Here is an 18,776-nt window from a genome sequence, read left to right as displayed (position 1 = left end):
CCCACCTGCATACAATAAAGGAAGTGGTCTACATTATTTTTCCAGTTTCTGTTTTATTTATATCAACACCACTTCTAATTCAGCCCAAAACTAAAGAGAGAGGAAGGAAGGAAGGAAGGAAGGAAGGAAGGAAGGGAGGGAGGGAGGGAGGGAGGGAGGGAGGGAGGGAGGGAGGGAGGGAGGGAGGGAGGGAGATCTGTTATCGGACAAACAATGGTTGAACATTTTTGTTGTTAATTTTTTTAATTGTACATAATGATAGTACACATGAGGGAACTTCAAAAACTCCATGGGAAAAAATGGAATTAAAAGATAAAAATAAAAAATAAAAACTTTATTTCTCAACATAAGCTCCATCAAGTTCAAGACACTTTTGTAAGTGATGATACCAGCCATTTAGTCCATCCCTAAAAAAATTGAGGGGCCAAGGAATTTAACCATGTCAATGCAGTCTTTTTTGCATTATTACCTGAAGAAAAATGGGTGCCCTTTATAGATTTTTTTTAAGATTAGAAAGAGAAAAAGAAGTCAAAAGGAGCCAAATCAGGACTATAAGGTGGATGTCTGATTTCCCATCAAAATTCTTGCAAAATTGTCTTTGATGAGAGGAATGAGCAGGAACATTGTCATGGTAGAGAAGGCCTCTCTGGTGAAGCTTTCCTGGGGGGGTTTTCTGCTAAAGCTTTGGCTAATAGTCTCAAAACGCTTTCATAATAAGGAAATGTTATCATTCTTTTGGCTCTCCAGAAAGTCAACAAGCAAAATGCCTTGATCATTTCTTAAAACTGTTGCCATGATCTTTGCTTTTGACCGGTCCACTTTTGCCATGACTGGATCACTTCTGCCTCTTGGTAGCCATTGCTTTGATTGTGCTTTGTCTTCTGGATCATACTGGCAAAGCCATGTTTCACCTCCTGTTACAATTCTTCAAAGAAATGCTTCAGGATCTCGATCCCATTTGTTTTAAATTTCTATTGACAATGCTGCTTTTGTCTTCAACTGATCTGAGCATAACAGTTTTGGAACCCATCAAGTAGAAAGTTTGCTCAACTTTAATTTTTCAGTCTGAATTGTGTAACCTGAACCAATTAAGATGTCTATGGTGTCAGCTATTGTTTCTGCTGTTAATCATTGGTCCTCTTTAATTAGGGCAAAAACAGGGTGAATTTTTTTTCTTGAAAATTGTTGTGGATGGTCTGCTGCTGGGGGTTTCATCTTCAACATCATCTGGTCCCTTCTTAAAATAAGCTATCCATTTGTAAACTGCTCATTTCTTTGTGGCATTGTCCACATAAACATTTCATAGAGCAGTAATGGTTTCACCATTCTTCCACCAAATTTCACCATAAATGTGATGTTTGTTCTTGCTTCGATCTTATCAGAATTCATGTGTCCTAATAGGGGCTCTTTTCAAACTGATGTCTTATCCTTCTTAGTGCCTCAAACTAGGTCCTTTTCAGACATGTTATAACAAGTTAGTGTAAGTTTGAAATCCATACATAGTATTTTCATAATACATATTCTCCATGAACTTTTTGAAGACCCCTCATTTTGGAGATACATATGATATTTTGATACACGCATAGAATGTATACTGATCACCTCAAACATTTATAATTTCTTTGTGTTGGAACATTCCAAATCTTTTTTCTAGCTATCTTAAAATAGACAATAAATTATTGTTAACAACAGTCACTCTACTGTGCTGTTGAACACTAGAACTTATTTCTTCTATCTAATTGTATTTCTGTGCCCATTAACCAATCCATCTTAATTTCCTCCTCACCCTACCTTTTCCATTATCTGATGATCTTCATTCTACTCTCTACCTCCATGAAATCAGCCTTTTTAGCTCCCCTATGTAAGTAAGAACATATATTTGTCTTTCTGTGCTTGGCTTATTTCAGTTAACATAATATCCTCCAGTTCCATCCATGTTGCTGCAAATGACAGGATTTCATTCTTCTTTATGCCTGAATAATATTCCACTATGTATATATACCACATTTTCTTTACCCATTCATCTATTGAACACTTTACATTGATCTATATCTTGGCTAGTGTGAATAGTGCTGCAGTAAACAGGGGAGTGCAGATATCACTTTGATATACTGATTTCTTTTCTTTTGGGATTACCCAGCAGTGGGATTGCTGGATTGTATGTTAGTTCTCCTTTTAACTTTTTGAGAACCTCCATACTGTTTTTCATAATGACTGTACTAATTTACTTTTCACCAACAGTGTGTGTTTCCCTTTCTCCAAATCCTCACCAGCATCTGTTATTTTTTGTCTTTTTGATAATAGCCATTCTAACTGGAGTACAATGATATCTCATTGTAGTTTTGATTTGCATTTCCTTGATGATTAGTGTTGTCAAGCTATTTTTTTATATACTTATTGGTCATTTATATATTTTCTTTTGAGAAATGTTTTTTTGGATCTTTCCCCAGTGTTTTCTTCCAGTAGTTACACAGTTTCGGTCTTACATTTAAGTCTACTCCATTTTGAGTTGACTTTTGCATGTAGTGAGAGATAGGGATCTAGTTTTATTCTTCTGCATTATAAATACTCAGTTTTCTCAGCACTATTTATTGAAGAGACAATCTTTTGCCCAATGTGTGTTCTTGGTGCCTTTGTCAAAAATGAATTGGCTGTAAATGCATGGACTTATTTCTGGGTTGGTTCTCTATTCTGCTTCATTGGTCTATGTGTTTGTTTTTATGTCAGTACCATCCTGTTTTGGCACTACAGCATTGCTTTTCTTGCTCAGAAGTGCTCTGGGTATTTGGGGTCTTTTGTGATTCCCTACAAATTTAGAATTGTCTTTTCTATTTCTGTGAAGAGTTTCATTGTTATTTCAATGAGGATTGCATTGAATATGTAGATCACTTCAGGCAGTATGGACATTTTGACATTAATTCTTTCAATTCATAAGCATGGGATATATTTCCATTTTTTTCTGTGTCCTTTTCAATTTCTTTTGTCAGTGTTTTATAGTTCTCATTGTAGAGATCTTTCACTTTTTTGGTTAAGTTTATTCTAAGGGCTTTTTTTGTAACTATTATAAATGGGATCGCTTTCTTAGTTTCTTTTTTAAATTTTTAGGTGTTGTATAGAAATGCTACTGACTTTTGTATGTTGATTTTATATCCTTCAACTTTACTGAATTCATTTATCAATTCTAATAGTTTTTTGGTGGAGTTTTGTTTTTTCTAAATATAAACTCATGTCATCTGCAAACAAGGATAATTTAATTTTTTCCTTTTCAATTTGAATGCCCTTTATTTCTTTCCCTTGTTGCCTAATTGTTCTGCCTGGGACTTCCTGGTGCAGCTTTTGAAACCACAGTAAGAGCTGAACAACCAGACCCAGGGAAGGATAGGAACTAGGGCAATGCTGGGGTCATTTATGGTAAGGTTCATATGATGGCTTCTTCTCCAGTCACCATTCATTTGGTTATTTATTTTCAGTTGCAAAATTTTATGACAGAAGCTGATTAACCTACCTAGGACTAGATGTCTTCTATCTTGAATAAATTTCCCTTAGAAAAGGTCAGTGAACATAGCCACTGAGAAAATTTTGGGAACCATGAACATGATAATTCTTGCCTATGGTGGTTTCTAATTCTGTAGTTCTAATTCTGTAGATAAAAAGCAAGCATTCTAAGGAAAATAGTGAGGGAGTTTCTGCTCCTTGTGTGTCTCCACACCTCCCACAGAAGGCTGCCCACCCAGTACATACCCATGTACCTCTAACTAAGCATGAAGATATGGCCTGATGCATTAGTTCTCTGGTTTCTACTTCTAAACTTCCACATGCAGCTCTGGTATGACTGGGTACTAGTGAGAGAATAAAAAGAGCTTTAAATCTGGAGTCCTGGCTTCAAACCTCAGTCCTGACACACACCGGCTTTGTGATGTTAACTAGTGTTCCTTAATCTCACCAGTGTTTAGATTCCCCTTGAGAATTCTCAAAGGCATGCAGAGAACAATGTGTGCAGCAGACATTTGTTGAAAGTATTAAAGATAAGCACTATATAAATGAAAGTTATTATCCTGAGGCTTATTGTTACTGTTCTTGCCATTTTTCGGTTTTCTTTGAGTAGGTTTCTGGAAAAGAACAAAATGCCAAAAATGCTATATGGATTGACTGTGGAATCCATGCCAGAGAATGGATCTCTCCTGCTTTCTGCTTGTGGTTCGTAGACAAGGTAAATATCCACATTCCTTTAAGCCCATGTTTCTTAAAATGGGACTCAAAATCACCTGTCTCAGAATCCACTGCACTGTTTACTAAGATTGTTCTAGGGAAATATGGATACAATATTTTTAAAATTAAAGGTAAAATGGTAAAGTTTTTGCTATAGGCAAGGTAGCATTTAGAAGACTTATTTTTCTTTTGTCAATAACGAAAAACACTTCTTAACAATGTCTGTTGACTAAAGTTTAAGGTAACAATTGTAAACTAAATTAGGTATTTAATTTAATTTAAATGTAGCAATGTTGACACAAATGAAGATTTTATATCAAAACTTAGTCCTGGACGAAATGATTTAACCAGCTAAAATTTGTCTTTGTGGTTTTCCTGGCTGTATATTTGATCATTTGGGGGCAAACTTCTCAGTCACCAGAATTTGGATACCATCATGTGGGAAATATGTGCTCCTAAACCAAGTATGACTCTGAAGCAGAGAGGAATAAGTTTCAGATGATGTCTATTAGGCACTCATAGCCAGTCCCTAAGAAAAGCTACCACTGATTTTAAAGCCAAATGACCAGATGCATGGGAAATGCACTCAATTCTAGCAAAACTTGAACTCCACAACAAGTTCTAAGGACAATGTAGAAAATACCATCTAATCATGTCTGGGGATAAGAAAAGCTTAGTTTAAGCTCTGATCAATATGGATTATTTAAAAAGGAGCTAAAGTAAGTATAGGTTTTTGTTTCTTTAAATCTTTGTAGTGAGCTTCATGACTTTAATAAAGAGTTATTTTTGTTTCTTAAGGAAAACATCAAAGTTTACAGTTCTATTTTCTGCCTCCATTAAATAGAAAGACTATTAGTACCATGTGCAAGGTGTTTATCACCACTCAGTAGCAGACAGAGTACCTCCTTTTGAGAAATTCATACTCTTCCTGAATGATAAATCTGCAAATATAAACACGCCAAATGACTTAAAAAAAAAAGAAAAGAAATAGACTAAGTTAACAAGCACTTAGATGTAATTGAAAATACTTGGTTTAATTTGTAGGTAATTTATTTGTATGGCAGAGATGAGGCATATGCCAATCTTCTGAAGAATGTGAATTTCTATGTTATGCCGCTGGTTAACGTGGATGGTTATGACTACTCATGGAAAAAGGTAGGTGAAAAGGCAAAGAAAACAAAACATGCTCCCTTTGGGAATATAGGATATACAGACTGAATTATTCATAGAATACTAGGTCTTGGCACAATGGTGTTATTATAAAGTTTTTTAAAACATTATGGAAAATTTAAAACATATGGAAAAGTAGACTTAATTGTATAGTAAACTCCTGTGTAATCATCCCAGAGCTTCAAAGATAATTAACTCATGGCCAATCTTGTTTCATCTGTATTCTTTTTTTTTTTTTTTTTTTAAGGCAGAGTCTCACTCTGTTGCCCTGGGTAGAGAGCAGTGGTGTCATCAAAGCTCACTGCAACCTCAGACTCCTGGGCTCGAGGTATCCTCCTGCCTCAGCCTCCCAAGTAGCTGGGACTATAAGCATGAACCATGACTCTCAGAAAACTTTTCTATTTTTAGTAGAGATGGGGTCTCACTCTTGCTCAGTCTGGTCTCGAACTCCTGAGCTCAAGTGATCCTCCCTTCTCGGCCTCTCAGAGTGCTAGGATTACAGGCATGAGCCACCACACCCAGCTCACCTGCAGTTTCTACCCACTTCTACTTTACCCATATACATTGTGGTTGATTTATATGTCTTTTAATTCTATTTTAATCCATAGATTCCCTCTCTCTTTTTTTTTTTTCTTGCAATTTATTTGTCAAAGAAAGATTTTCCTGCTACTGGGATTTTCTAACTGCATTTTCATGTTGTAGTTCAACATATTCTTCTGTCTTCTGTATTTTCTAGTTCATCAACATCATGATTCATGTAAAATTACTCAAGCAATATGAAATACAGTCCTTTCTAATCTACTAAGGGGCCCATAAAAACATAACTGAGTATATATAAATTTAGAAAAACCCACTTGAGTAGCACATATAAATACTAAGGGGGATGAGAATAGTTGGAGTAATTGGAAACATATGGGAATATACAGAAGTTTATGTCACAGAGGAGGTGATTTATGCAGAAGAAGTAGAAATGGTGAAGGGGATCATCTCTGGTGAAAGATCATCTCTGGTGAAAGAAACACTGTAACTAAATAGTCTGTGGGTATGGGTGGGCAAATGCCAGACTAAGTAAATGAGAATCACCTGGCATAATGCCTAACCCCAATTTAGTATTCAATAAATGACCACATCTATAAACTGATATTATAGTAAATTTATGTTTTAACCTGAGCCACATCACTGTTTAGATGTTCCAACTGCCCAAAGGATACTGTCCTTTTGTGTCTGTCCCAATGAGTTCCTGCAGTTTGAGAACTTGATTTTCCCAGGGCTACTGTTGCTATCAAACCACAGCCAGGCCTGGGGGTGGGAGCAGGCTGGGAGGCTTGGCATAGTGTTGATGGGAGTAGGGGAAAAGAGTGCTACATCATCCCAACCTCAGAACTTAAATGAAGTCTGTGCAACGGTTTACATGATCAAACTTCCCAGTTTACCCCAAGAACCCAATGGAGAACTTGCGTTATATTTAGGAACCAGAGTTGAGTCAGTACAACTAACTAAAGGAGCCACCAGGCTAGGGTGTCTTCACATCTCCACCTCCCCTAGGATTGAGACAAGAGCATTGAATTCAATCTAAAGAGAGCACTGAAACTCATGATTCCTGATGTTGAGTTGAGACACAGGTCATTTTGCTTTTCTTCTAAGCAGCTCAAGATGACCCTGTGCATAAAATTCATTTAAAGGAAACAAGACTAAATGAGAAGGCCCATAAGCAGCCTAGTGGAACTAAATGAAATTTTTATTCATGTAGGTCAAAATTGATCAAATATTACCATTTCATTTGGTTCAAACTAACATAGTTTGAGTGGATATGATTGAGACCTAGGTAGAAATGTGGGCCATGCAAAAGGATTGTTTTGTTTTATAGTACTATGAAATATAATGTTGGGAGGAGCAGGAAGAACACTGTGAAGGCAGCAGTGGGGTGAAGCCATACAAGCTATAGGGTCAAAGGAGAGAAATGCGACCCTAGCTGCTTAGACTTTAAAAGTCATGTCTTTCACTGAGCCCCAAAGGTGGCCATGCTGGTTATCTGTTCGTGATCTGTTTATATAGGATCGGATGTGGAGAAAGAACCGTTCCTACCATGCCAACAATCGTTGCATCGGAACAGACCTGAACAGAAACTTTGCTTCTAAACACTGGTGTGGTAGGTTGTTTGCTTTATTTCTTACAATGTCTCTTCATTAAAAGGGTGATGTTCACAGAGAAAGGCTCATGAATTCCAATCAATTACAGGGGAGGCCTATCCGAATCAGGGAATAATTTAAGTAATACATGTTTTAGGTAAATGTAATGCTATGAATGTTGACTATAGTCAGCAAATCACTTCGACCTCTCCTCTCTGCTGTTTCCTCATCATTAAAATAAGGAAGTTGGATCAGTTCTTTAAGGTCCCTTCTAAGTTCAAAATTCTAAAAAGTCTATTATCCTAGAATAATAAGGAAGTGACTTATGAAAGGCCCTACTTTAATAAACAGCATTCATCCTTAGGATATGAAAGACCTAAAATGGGGGGAAACCTCTCACTTTTAATTGCACAGGTAAATGTTTACTTCTACAGTGTTTGAAAATATTTTTCTTTGCTTTCACTATTACTATCTTAAGTCCTTTCTTTCATGAATAATATAAAGAAGATATAAAAATAATGAAAATATTTAAAAAACATAAAGTAAGCCAGTGGGAATTTATCATTCCTGAATTTCAATGAGTTAAAGTCTTCAGTGAATGTTGATTTAGGTATTCAAGAACAGTCTGCTCTCAGGAAGGTAGGTGTCAGTTCACCCTTCTTCCTGCTCCCCACAACATTATATTTCATAGTACGCCAAAACCAAACTACATTGAGCAATGAGCTTGCATCATCTGTATTTTTGTGAGTGAGTACATGTGGCTCCATGGGGACTATAATGGAAATAAGCCATCGTACCCACAGAAACACACTCTCAAACTCAAGTTTTCTGTCTATTTAGGGCTCTTTCTACTAAAATGCTTGAAATCTCCACAATGACAGTCACGGAATGAGACTTTGATGCTCAGTGTCCAGTGCAGTAGCTGCTAACCAAATGTGGCTATTGAGAACTTAAAATATACCTTGATGCAGGTGTAACTAAGGATCTAAATAAAAAAAAAAAAAATATATACCTTGTCTGGGCTGGGCGTGTTGGCTCGGGCCTGTAATCCTAGCACTCTGGGAGGCTGAGGTGGGTGGATCGCTCAAGGTCAGGAGTTTGAGACCAGCCTGAGCAAGAGCAAGACCCCGTCTCTACTAAAAATAGAAAGAAATTAATTGGCAAACTAAAAATACATAGAAAAAATTAGCCGGGCATGGTGGCGCATGCCTGTAGTCCCAGCTATTTGGGAGGCTGAGGCAGAAGGATTGCTTGAGCCCAGGAGTTTGAGGTTGCTGTGAGCTAGGCTGATGCCATGGCACTCTAGCCAGGGCAACAGAGTGAGACTCTGTCTAAAAAAAAAATGTACCTTGTCTGAATTGAGACAGTGGCGAGTATAAAATATACACCAGAATTTGAAGACTTGTTGTGGAAAAAGTAACATAAAATATTTTGTGAAAAATTTTCATATAGTTTACATTTAAAATGATGATACTTTGTACATATTTAGTTAAATAAATTATAATGCCAAATTAGTCTCAGCTATTTTTTTTTTTACTTTTCTTAAAGTGCTTACTTGGAAATTTAAAGTAAGGATGTGACTTGTACCATATTTCTATTGAACAGCCCAGGTCTGAGGATTCGTATTAGGGCACCACCTCTCTCTAAAATTCTCATGCTCTCCCCCACCTCCATCTCCTATATATAACTCTCTTCTCTAGAACTTTATGCCAAAAATGGAGGGGGGAAGAGTATTCAAAGGTGAGAAAACTATCAAAAATGATTTGCCCAATCACATTATTGCTTAAAAATGAAAACAAATGAAATACTTGAAAAGGCCTTAGATGTTCAGCACATTTCCTCTGGGGGAAATGCATGTTCAACACACATTAAAGTGGTTTTGTATAATAACAGGAAGAAAGCAGAATGAGCTTAAATGAGAAAGGCAGGCTCTGTAAGGACAGAACCCTAGGGCAGGGCTGCGGCTGGATGGACTCAAAACCAGACAGGAACTTGGCCTGGAGCACTGCAGGGAGGCTCAGCAAATCCTTTCTTTCCCCATAGCATCTCTGCGATCCATACTGGCTTTCTTCAGGTCCCAATCTAAGTAATGATGATGAGGAGGATGATAAACAGTAACAGTTATGAAATGCATACTACATGCCAGGTACTGTGCAAAGCGCTTTGTATGCAATAGCTCATCTAATTCTCATTCAATCGTCATTCAACGTATAGTGTTTCCATTTTGAAGATAAGGAAATTGACATGGACATAGGTTTAAGAAAATTTACCCAAGGCCATATAGGTATTAAATGGCAAAGCCAAGATTAGAATCAAGTGATTGGGTGCTTACCAATATGCTGTGTAGTCTTTTATTGTGAAGAATAGTTACCTCCAAGAGTGTCCAAATTGCATCTTCTTTTTTTTTTTTTTTTTTTTGAGACAGAGTCTCGCTTTGTTGCCCAGGCTAGAGTGAGTGCCGTGGCGTCAGCCTGGCTCACAGCAACCTCAAACTGCTGGGCTGGAGCGATCCTTCTGCCTCAGCCTCCCGAGTAGCTGGGACTACAGGCATGCGCCACCATGCCCGGCTAATTTTTATATATATATATATATATATATATCAGTTGGCCAATTAATTTCTTTCTATTTATAGTAGAGACGGGGTCTCGCTCTTGCTCAGGCTGGTTTTGAACTCCTGACCTTGAGCAATCCGCCCGCCTCGGCCTCCCAAGAGCTAGGATTACAGGCGTGAGCCACCGCGCCCGGCCCAAATTGCATCTTCTAAAATAACTGTATTTACTTCATAGGGTTGCTGTGAGGATAAAACGAGATATAGCGTAAATCTACCTAATATCCATTTATCTAAAAATGTAGCACCATAGATATTAGGAGAATACATTGTCAGGGAAACCACCAATTGCAATAGTAGGTACATCCACTCATAACTCCACTTCACCAATTTCATTACAGAGGAAGGTGCATCAAGTTTCTCATGCTCACAAACCTACTGTGGACTTTACCCTGAGTCCGAACCAGAAGTGAAGGCGATGGCTAATTTCTTGAGAAGAAATGTTGACCACATTAAAGCTTACATCAGCATGCATTCATACTCGCAGAAGATATTGTTTCCATATTCCTACAGTCAAAGCAAAAGCAAAGACCACGATGAACTGGTAAGTGCTACTTAATTATTTTGCTTGTTAGGATTTTAGAAATAAAATAATACTTAGTTGAAGAATCAAAAAACTATGGGGAAAATTTTCTCCTCTAGAGGACAAATGAAAATATCAGACAAAGTTTTTGAAGGTCAAGAGGGAACTATTCCACCTGACTTGATCTACATATGAAGCCATATGAGCAAGGACTAGAGTGTATCATGGGACCGCTTTGAAGTCTCTACCTTCCTACGACAGCCTACCACAGATTGTCTCAACACAACACTCATCATTTTGGTATTAGCAGTGGGAATTATTTATGCACTGACCTCTCTAAACCCCAGGGGTTTGGTCCTATTAAAGTACCTCCTCTGATTTCAGCACTGAGGCAAGAGACTGGTTTTTTGGAAGATAGTGGATGATACAGGAAATTCAAGGAGGACCCACACAGTCTTCTACGCCCCCTCTCCACTTTATAGTTACAGATGCTCTATGTTTGGGTTGATAGCAAAAGAGGCAAGGATTCTTGACAGATTGTATGATAGCCAGGCTTAGTCAAATCCTCATCCCAAATGCCTTCCAGACAGTGGAATTGTTATGGCAACAGGCCGATTCTTAAGCAGGAACTGATCTTAGTAGCTTGTTTCCTACTGGTTTATATTTTTTCTGGTTCTCCTAACAGAACAAAACATAGTCACATTAGAGGAGCTAGCAATTGCTGATATAAAGTTATTTGCATTTTCTGAAAATAGCCCACTTAGACCATAAATGTACTTGATATTTGTGCTTCTTTTTTCTTCTCAAGGAGAAACTTTTAAGAAAAGCTCCTTTTTTGATGTTATTTTTGAAGAAATGAAAGGATTTGAAAAGTAGAATTAGTCTGATTGTGTCTTATTTGGGGAATACTATCAGCACAATTATTTTTTGAGTATTATTATGTATAAAATACTATGTTCAATAGACATTCAAAGAAGCTTTAGGTAAGACCTTGCCCTTAAGAGAATATAGTATGGTTAGACAGCCCAACCATTAGCAAATGTTACAAATAGCTGTCTGAACTCTAAGGTGACAGATAGTAACTAATAAATAAGTCACAGATAGTATAACTCACTTCTGACTGAGATACCAAAAGATAGCCTTAACAATTCATTCAGAGGGAAATGCTGAGATAAGTGAGGGGATAAAGTGGTCCCTGTCTATGAGGAAATTACACTCTATTAAGGGGTGACATACTGTCAAGAAACAAGAATAATAATGTGCTATTGACGTCAAGGAACAGATATTAATACCACTTCAGCCAGGCATTGAAAGAGGATTACTATAGGCAGACAAGGAAGAGAGGACCCTCCAATTGGAGGAGATGGCATTCCCCACATGATGGGTATTCAGGGGACCTTAAGAGTGTAGAAGTGGAGGGTGACACTAACAGCAAGTAGATGAAGTCGGCTTGTGAGGGTGTTTAAATGTTAGAATAAATTTGTATTTTAGCATGTAGACAATGAGGTTTCATTAAAACTAATTTTTTGTACAAAGAAATGGCATAACATATAATAATATCCACTGATATTCCTCTGGGTTTTTCAAGATTGTGATTGTGAATACTATGATGCTAGTTCCAATTTCAGGAAAGATCTGGGTAGTTGAGAGCTTCAGCAAAGATCTTTGTAAGCTAAAACCAAATGCAGTTCAAAAGGGACTTAGTTATCCTGCTCTGTACAGGACATACACTCTTTTTGATTTGACCAGTCTGTGGAATTCATTAGACATGTTATACAAGAAGAAAATAGAGTTTGTGAGAAGGATGAGAAGTGAACCATGCATGCATGCATTAGGTGTGTGTATGTGTTTAGAGAAGTTGAATTTAAAGTGTGGTGGTAATTTTATTTAGGAATGGAGTAACTCCAAGACTTTGAAATATAATAATATTTAATTTTCCATAATAAATGAATTCCTAAAAAGGCATGTGAGAATTATTTTTTCTGCAAATTAAATATAATTTTCAATGCATTGGAAGTGTTTATGTTTAAAGCCACCCAATTGTGATTCCCATAAAGCAAAACACATATTTTTAAGTTCATTCATTCTTATTAATTTACCATTTGGACAAATCCCAATTTTTCATATATATATTTTGATTCAATTAATATATGATTGTCTTTTAGAAACTTTTAACTGTCCTGTTTCAAAGCTGCATAATTGACTGAAATTTCATATCCCATTGCTTCCAGTCTCTAGTAGCCAGTGAAGCAGTCCGTGCTATTAATAATGTTCACAAAAATATCAGGTATACATATGGCAGTGGCTCGGAAAGTTTATGTAAGTATTTCTTCTTATGATTTTGGTGACTTGTGAGCTACTAAAGAGATCTGTGTGTTCAGTTTTTCTTTGTGGATTTAATTTTCCCAAGTTGAATCTTTAAACAGGGTCACCTATAAAACAATTGGATTGTAACAATTAGTAACACAAGCATAATAGCTAGAACAGTGCTAAACAGAGTCATATTAATAAATGAATATATTACAAAGAAGCCAAAATGATATTTAATAAACTATACTTATCATTATAGAGTAGGGAATATAGAATTGGTATCATACTAGTTGAGTGAATCAAAAAAGCTCAGAAAGGGTCAAAAGAGCGTGTAAGGGCCACCATGTAAGGTTGTGCAGGTTGTACACTACATCAATCTAGGGGACGCCATTTGCACTAGATGCTTTTTAGTGATAGCCTATGCCCAAGAGTATAGCTCATAACACTATAGTTGAATGTCTTTTAGGTATATCACCTTGATGAGAGCTTGTATGTGGCAAATTCTCAACAAACATTTTTTATTAATTTTTGCTGCAAGATGTACACACAGTGGGAAGAACAGAAAGTGACTTGCCCTTTTGAAACTGGAGCAGAGATGGGAAAAGAAGAACAGAAAATAAACACATGCTGGGTGTGGTGGCTGATGCCTGTAACTCCAGCAACTCAGGAGGCTGATGAGTTTAAGATCAGACTGGGCAACACAGGGAGATCCCATCTCTAAAAATATATTAAAAATAATTAGCTGGGAGTGATGGTTCACCTGTTGTCTCAGCTCTTCAGGACACTGGGCCAAGAGGAGCACTTGAGCCCAGGAGCTCGAGGCTAGAGTGAGCTATGATGATGCCACTATACTTCAGCCTCGGTAACAGAACAAGACTCCATCTCTAAAAAAAAAAAAAAAATACAAAAAAAAAAAAAAAAGGAAAGAAAAGAAAGGAAACACATACTCAGGTGTCAGAAAGCTACAGCTAGAAGACCAAATCCAGCCCACTGCTTGTTTTTCCATAGCCTGTGAACTAAAGGTAGTTTTTCTATTTTTTTTTCAAATGGTTTGAAAAAAAATCAAAAGAATAAAATTTGTCACACATGAAAATTACATGAAATTTATATTTCTGTCCATAAATAAAATTTTATTGTAATACAGCCATACTCATTTATTTCCATATTGTGTGATGGCTTTCATGCCAGAATAGTTGAATAGTTATAACAGAGACCATGTGGCCCACAAAACCTAAAATATTACTGTCTGGTCCTTTATAGAAAAAGTTTGCTGACTCCTAATGCAAGCAATTAAATAATAAAACATGGTATAATTCCAGCAATAAATGTTTTGAGTAAAATAGGATAGGTTTATGGGCTTGAGAACAACTGTAAGTGACAGAGGCTACTTAGCTAAAGTGGACTGGGAAGGTCTCTCTCTGCAGATGACATTTCTGGGAGATCTACCTAGTAAGTGGCTGCCAAACAAAGGTGCAGGGGAAAACCTGGGAGAGGGAATAGCATGTGAAAAGGTCTTCAGACAATGTATTCAAAGACTCAGTTTCTTTTAACAGGTATGATGTACAGGGTTATAAAAACAGTCAAATTTGTATTTTCAATAAATTGCTTGAGCACCAGATGCCTATTTGTAGACAGTTCACAATTTCCCTCTTCCTCTCTCCCCAGCCACCCCAAATTGTCAGCCAGACAATTAGTCCACATGGTATCCCTGTCTCTTGGTGTCACTGGTCCACTGCTGCCTTTGCTGATCCAGTAGTCCCTTGCCTTATTGCAGAGGAAAATCACAACTTACCTTCACAATTCAGAGCTTTCCTGCTTCCCATCTACTTCTCCATTATTATTCCCCAAAGCATTAACTACAGTGCCTCAGGGCTGGAGGAGCTTGCAAAGGAACCTTCTGTTATGGTGACATCAGTCCATCTCCACACATTATTCATATAGCATGCATCTATATGTATGTGTGTGTAAGCATCAGAAAATGGCTGGAAGAATAAATGCCAGATGTTGATAATGGTTATCAGAAATATTCAACGAATGAATAAATGCATGAACAAATAACTTACCTAACCCACTGTTCATGGATATTTTTTGATATTTTAAACAGTAGGAATCAACCATATAATTAATGCAAGTATAGGTAGAAAGAGGCAAAAATGATTATTCTTTGCATATTATATAATTTTCTACCTGTAGAAAACTAGAAAATCAACCAAAAATATTAGTAACAATCAAAGAGTTGAGTAAGGTGGCTAACTATGAATTAAACATACACAAATCTATAACTTTTCAAAAATAATCATGTAGAAAATAAAATGAAAAAAGATCTCACTGCTCCCCCATTACATACATACATACACACATACACATATATATGGATTCATTGTTAAATGTATATGTGTGTACACATAACATACACACAATAAAGTCATAGGACCTATATGAAACAGAAAATTTAACTGCTCTACATAAAAGAAGACAAATTAAAGAAGACGCCTATCATATTTACCAGTGGGAAAGCAATATAAAAATATTATGTATTAATTTCTATATTTAATACAATTTTAATGAACATTTAAATTATTTTGAAGTTTATTTGAAAGAATAAATTTGGTAGAAGAGCTTGTAAAATTCTGAAAATAAGAATAGTAAGAGAGAATTTGCCCCCAGCCAGATATTAAAGCATGTTATAAACCTATAGTAATTAGGACAACATGGAACTGGGCCTGGAAGAGACAGATCAGTAGAAAGGAATAGTAAGTATAGAAAGACACTCAAATATATAAGGAGATCTGATGTCTCATAAAGAAGGAATTTCAAACCAGTTAAAAATGTTAGATTATTTAATTAATGGGATTGGAAAACCTGACAAGTTACCTAGAAAAAAAATTTATTGTATTATTGTAAAAATAATTGTATTATTAACATGTCTTTCACCAAAGTAAATTAAAGATAAATCAAATATTTTAATATAAAAACCCTGCCATAAACTAAGTTGAAAGCTAAATAACCAAATGAGAGAAAAAAAATTCTCTGCATATTACACAGGGCTAATAACACTAATGTTGCTTTTATAAAGAATCTGTAAAATGAACCAAGTAGAAAAATGAGGAAAGACAATTGATAGAAAATATAGACAATAAATATGTCAAATAAAATGTGCAACTCACTGGTGATTAAAGAAACATAATGCTTAATTCCTGTTGATGGTGTTAGAGGTGAAAGTGGGCCTATTCATACCCTGCTCATGGATGTATAAATTAGTTCAAGTCTTTTGAAATCTGTTTGGGAATGTGTATTGTAAAAAGTGCATACCCTTAGATTAGCAAATCTCCTTCTAGGAAAGAATATTCTCAAAAAACAAAGAAGCCATTATGCATAAACAAGGGTGCTCATTGTAAAGTTAAAAACTGGAAAAAATCAAAGGTATTCAAATAAATAAATAATTATTTAAATCTTTTATATCTAGCTTTACAACGCAATGCTATATCATTGAAAAGGATTATGTTGAGTTAAGGTCATTAATATTAGATTTAAATATGTAACAATGATTATGTTTAGAAATATTATAAAACAGCATATTGTGTGATCTTATTTACCTAGTAAAAAATATTAAGTATGTGAATGCATGTACTGATTAAAAAAAGCACTAAAACATTATTGGTGATTAGCCAGGTAGGATTATGGTATAGTTATGGGTAGTTTTTGTTTTCTTCCTTAACTTGTTTTTCTTCAATCTCCATTTTGTACAAGAAATTTAGGTTAATAACCAAAAAAGCAAAGCTATTTTTATTTCTAGAAAAAAAATCCCATTTTGTTAATTAATTTGAAACATCAATATTTCAAAAAGTATTTTCTTTCTTCTTTTAGACCTAGCTCCTGGAGGTGCAGATGACTGGATCCATGATTTGGGCGTCAAGTATTCTTTTACAATTGAACTGCGAGATAAGGGCAATCCTTATGGATTCCTGCTGCCAGAGAGTTACATCAGACCCACTTGTGAAGAAGCTCGTGTGGCTGTCTCTGAAATAGCTTGGCATGTCATTAGGAATGTTTAATGCCCTTGATGTTATCACTCTCCCTTCATATTTTAATTTATTAATTCCAGGGAGACCAAATCCCAAATCATTGTACCTGTTTTTTTATCAGTAGTTTTGATAAAAGGTTTTCCTATTCCTTCGTTTTGTCAAAGAACAATACATGCTACTTTGAAATTAAGGCAGATAAGCGTTCATGAATTTTTACCGTTTTTGTTGTTTTGTAAGAGGGTAGGTACTGATTTTTTTTTTTCCTGTGATTTCCGACGTTTGACTAGCTATCTCGAGCAATTTCAATAACTAGTTTCATGCAGGTCATTGGCTCCTAAAAAGGAAAGGTGGTGAGGAGTACATTGAAGATTTCTGCTCCAAATTTTCAATAAATTTCTGCTTGCCCCTTTAAAAGCACACCTATGCATTTCATTAGCTCCATAGTAATAGGTGATGGCTCACAAAGGGGAGGGGTGTCAAAAACCACAAACATTACCTCTCACTCCAGCTCAGCTGCTTAGTAAACATCGTTGAGCAAATGCATGAATGGCTGTAGTGACTGTCAACAACAAATGTGGCATTTTATGCATCTGCAGCAGGCTTATTGTAAGAAATTATGCAATAAAAAGATAAAACTCTCTTAAATTCACTTATTTATTTTTTTTGAGTCAGAGTCTCACTTTGTTGCCCAGGCTAGAGTGAGTGGCGTGGCTTCAGCCTAGCTCACAGCAACCTCAAACTCCTGGGCTCAAGCAATCCTCCTGCCTCAGCCTCCCAAGTAGCTGGGACTACAGGCATGCGCCACCATGCCTGGCTAATTTTTTTCTATATATGTTAGTTGGCCAACTAATTTCTTTCTATTTAGAGTAGAGACGGGGTCTCGCTCTTACTCAGGCTGGTTTCAAACTCCTGACCTCTAGCAATCCGCCCGCCCCGGCCTCCCAGAGTGCTAGGATAACAGGCGTGAGCTACCGCGCTCGGCCTTAAATTCACTTTTGATTGGGAATTTTAGTTGTCTCTGACTCCCAATTTACCCTCCTGGGATCTCTTGCAATGAATGCACAGACTTGCTGATTTCCACCGCCCGCCACACTCACTCCTCAGAGTCTACGTTACGCCCAGAGGGCGTGTCTGCGAAGGGGCGGTGCCTGGCGCTGACGACTAATCTGGCCGCCGGAAGCTGCCTAGGTCCAGAGAGGAACAGGGCAAACCCCGACTTCCGGCGGCATTTTGAGGCGAAACTCTTAGCGGCCTGATAGTGTTTTTTTCGTCTTGTTTTATTCTACAGTTTTCGTTCTTTTTCTTCCTACGTGCTAGTCTCGCCTGACCCTGGCGAAACAGCGGGCGGGTTCCGCTTCTCGCCTGTCTCGGGGGCCCTTCGCTAGCCGAGGGCCGGTTCCCGGGAGCCGCGCGCGCACCTCCTTCTCGTCGTCGTCCTCCCCGGGCCAGGCGCGGGGACAGAGAGTGGCCTCCCCCGCTCCTCGGAGCGGAGGCGGCGGTGGTGCCTCCGGGCTGCGCTTGTCAAGGGAGCTTGAGGAGGAGGTAAGCTTTCTGTGAATTGGCGTGGGTATTTGGAGAAAGGCGTTGAACGAACTCGAAGTGGGGAGGCCCAAGTTGTCCTCCATCCCTACTCAAGTCGCACTTGGATTTTGAGCTCTCCTGAGCATTTCACCCTTTACTATGCGGTAGCTGTCTGTGCTCAGACCTCACTTCTCGCTCTAGTTTTGATTTCGGTATTTCAAAGGGGACAGACTCAGACAAAAGGCTGTGTCCCTAACTACAATTTGATTTAGGCATGAACA

The 18,776-nt window shown here is 37.3% G+C and overlaps 2 protein-coding genes across 5 annotated transcripts in view; both read left to right on the top strand.

The window, feature by feature from the left end:
* CPB2 (carboxypeptidase B2) overlaps positions 1-17,619 on the top strand; it is a 41,575-nt gene extending 23,956 nt beyond the window's left edge. Inside the window, exons 6-11 of the mRNA XM_076009428.1 lie at positions 4,106-4,210; positions 5,254-5,364; positions 7,435-7,528; positions 10,458-10,660; positions 12,871-12,958; positions 16,817-17,619. Of these exons, the coding sequence (XP_075865543.1) occupies positions 4,106-4,210; positions 5,254-5,364; positions 7,435-7,528; positions 10,458-10,660; positions 12,871-12,958; positions 16,817-17,004 (789 nt within the window). The 3' untranslated portion in view covers positions 17,005-17,619. The remainder of the gene's footprint in view (positions 1-4,105; positions 4,211-5,253; positions 5,365-7,434; positions 7,529-10,457; positions 10,661-12,870; positions 12,959-16,816) is intronic.
* A 296-nt stretch (positions 17,620-17,915) lies between these two features.
* ZC3H13 (zinc finger CCCH-type containing 13) overlaps positions 17,916-18,776 on the top strand; it is an 87,640-nt gene continuing 86,779 nt past the window's right edge. For 2 of the 4 annotated variants that reach the window (XM_020290368.2, XM_012782717.3), the window contains exon 1: positions 17,919-18,516. The gene's annotated coding sequence lies outside the window, so the exon portion shown is untranslated. Of the gene's footprint in view, positions 18,517-18,776 lie in introns of all 4 variants that reach the window. The other 2 variants (XM_012782713.3, XM_012782718.3) reach the window with 2 other exon arrangements.

This window comes from Microcebus murinus, chromosome 13 (assembly GCF_040939455.1).
Source record: "Microcebus murinus isolate Inina chromosome 13, M.murinus_Inina_mat1.0, whole genome shotgun sequence".
In the NCBI taxonomy this organism is placed as follows: domain Eukaryota; kingdom Metazoa; phylum Chordata; class Mammalia; order Primates; family Cheirogaleidae; genus Microcebus; species Microcebus murinus.
The sequence above is the reverse complement of the archived record's forward strand: the minus strand, read 5'-3'. Positions and strand labels throughout refer to the sequence as shown.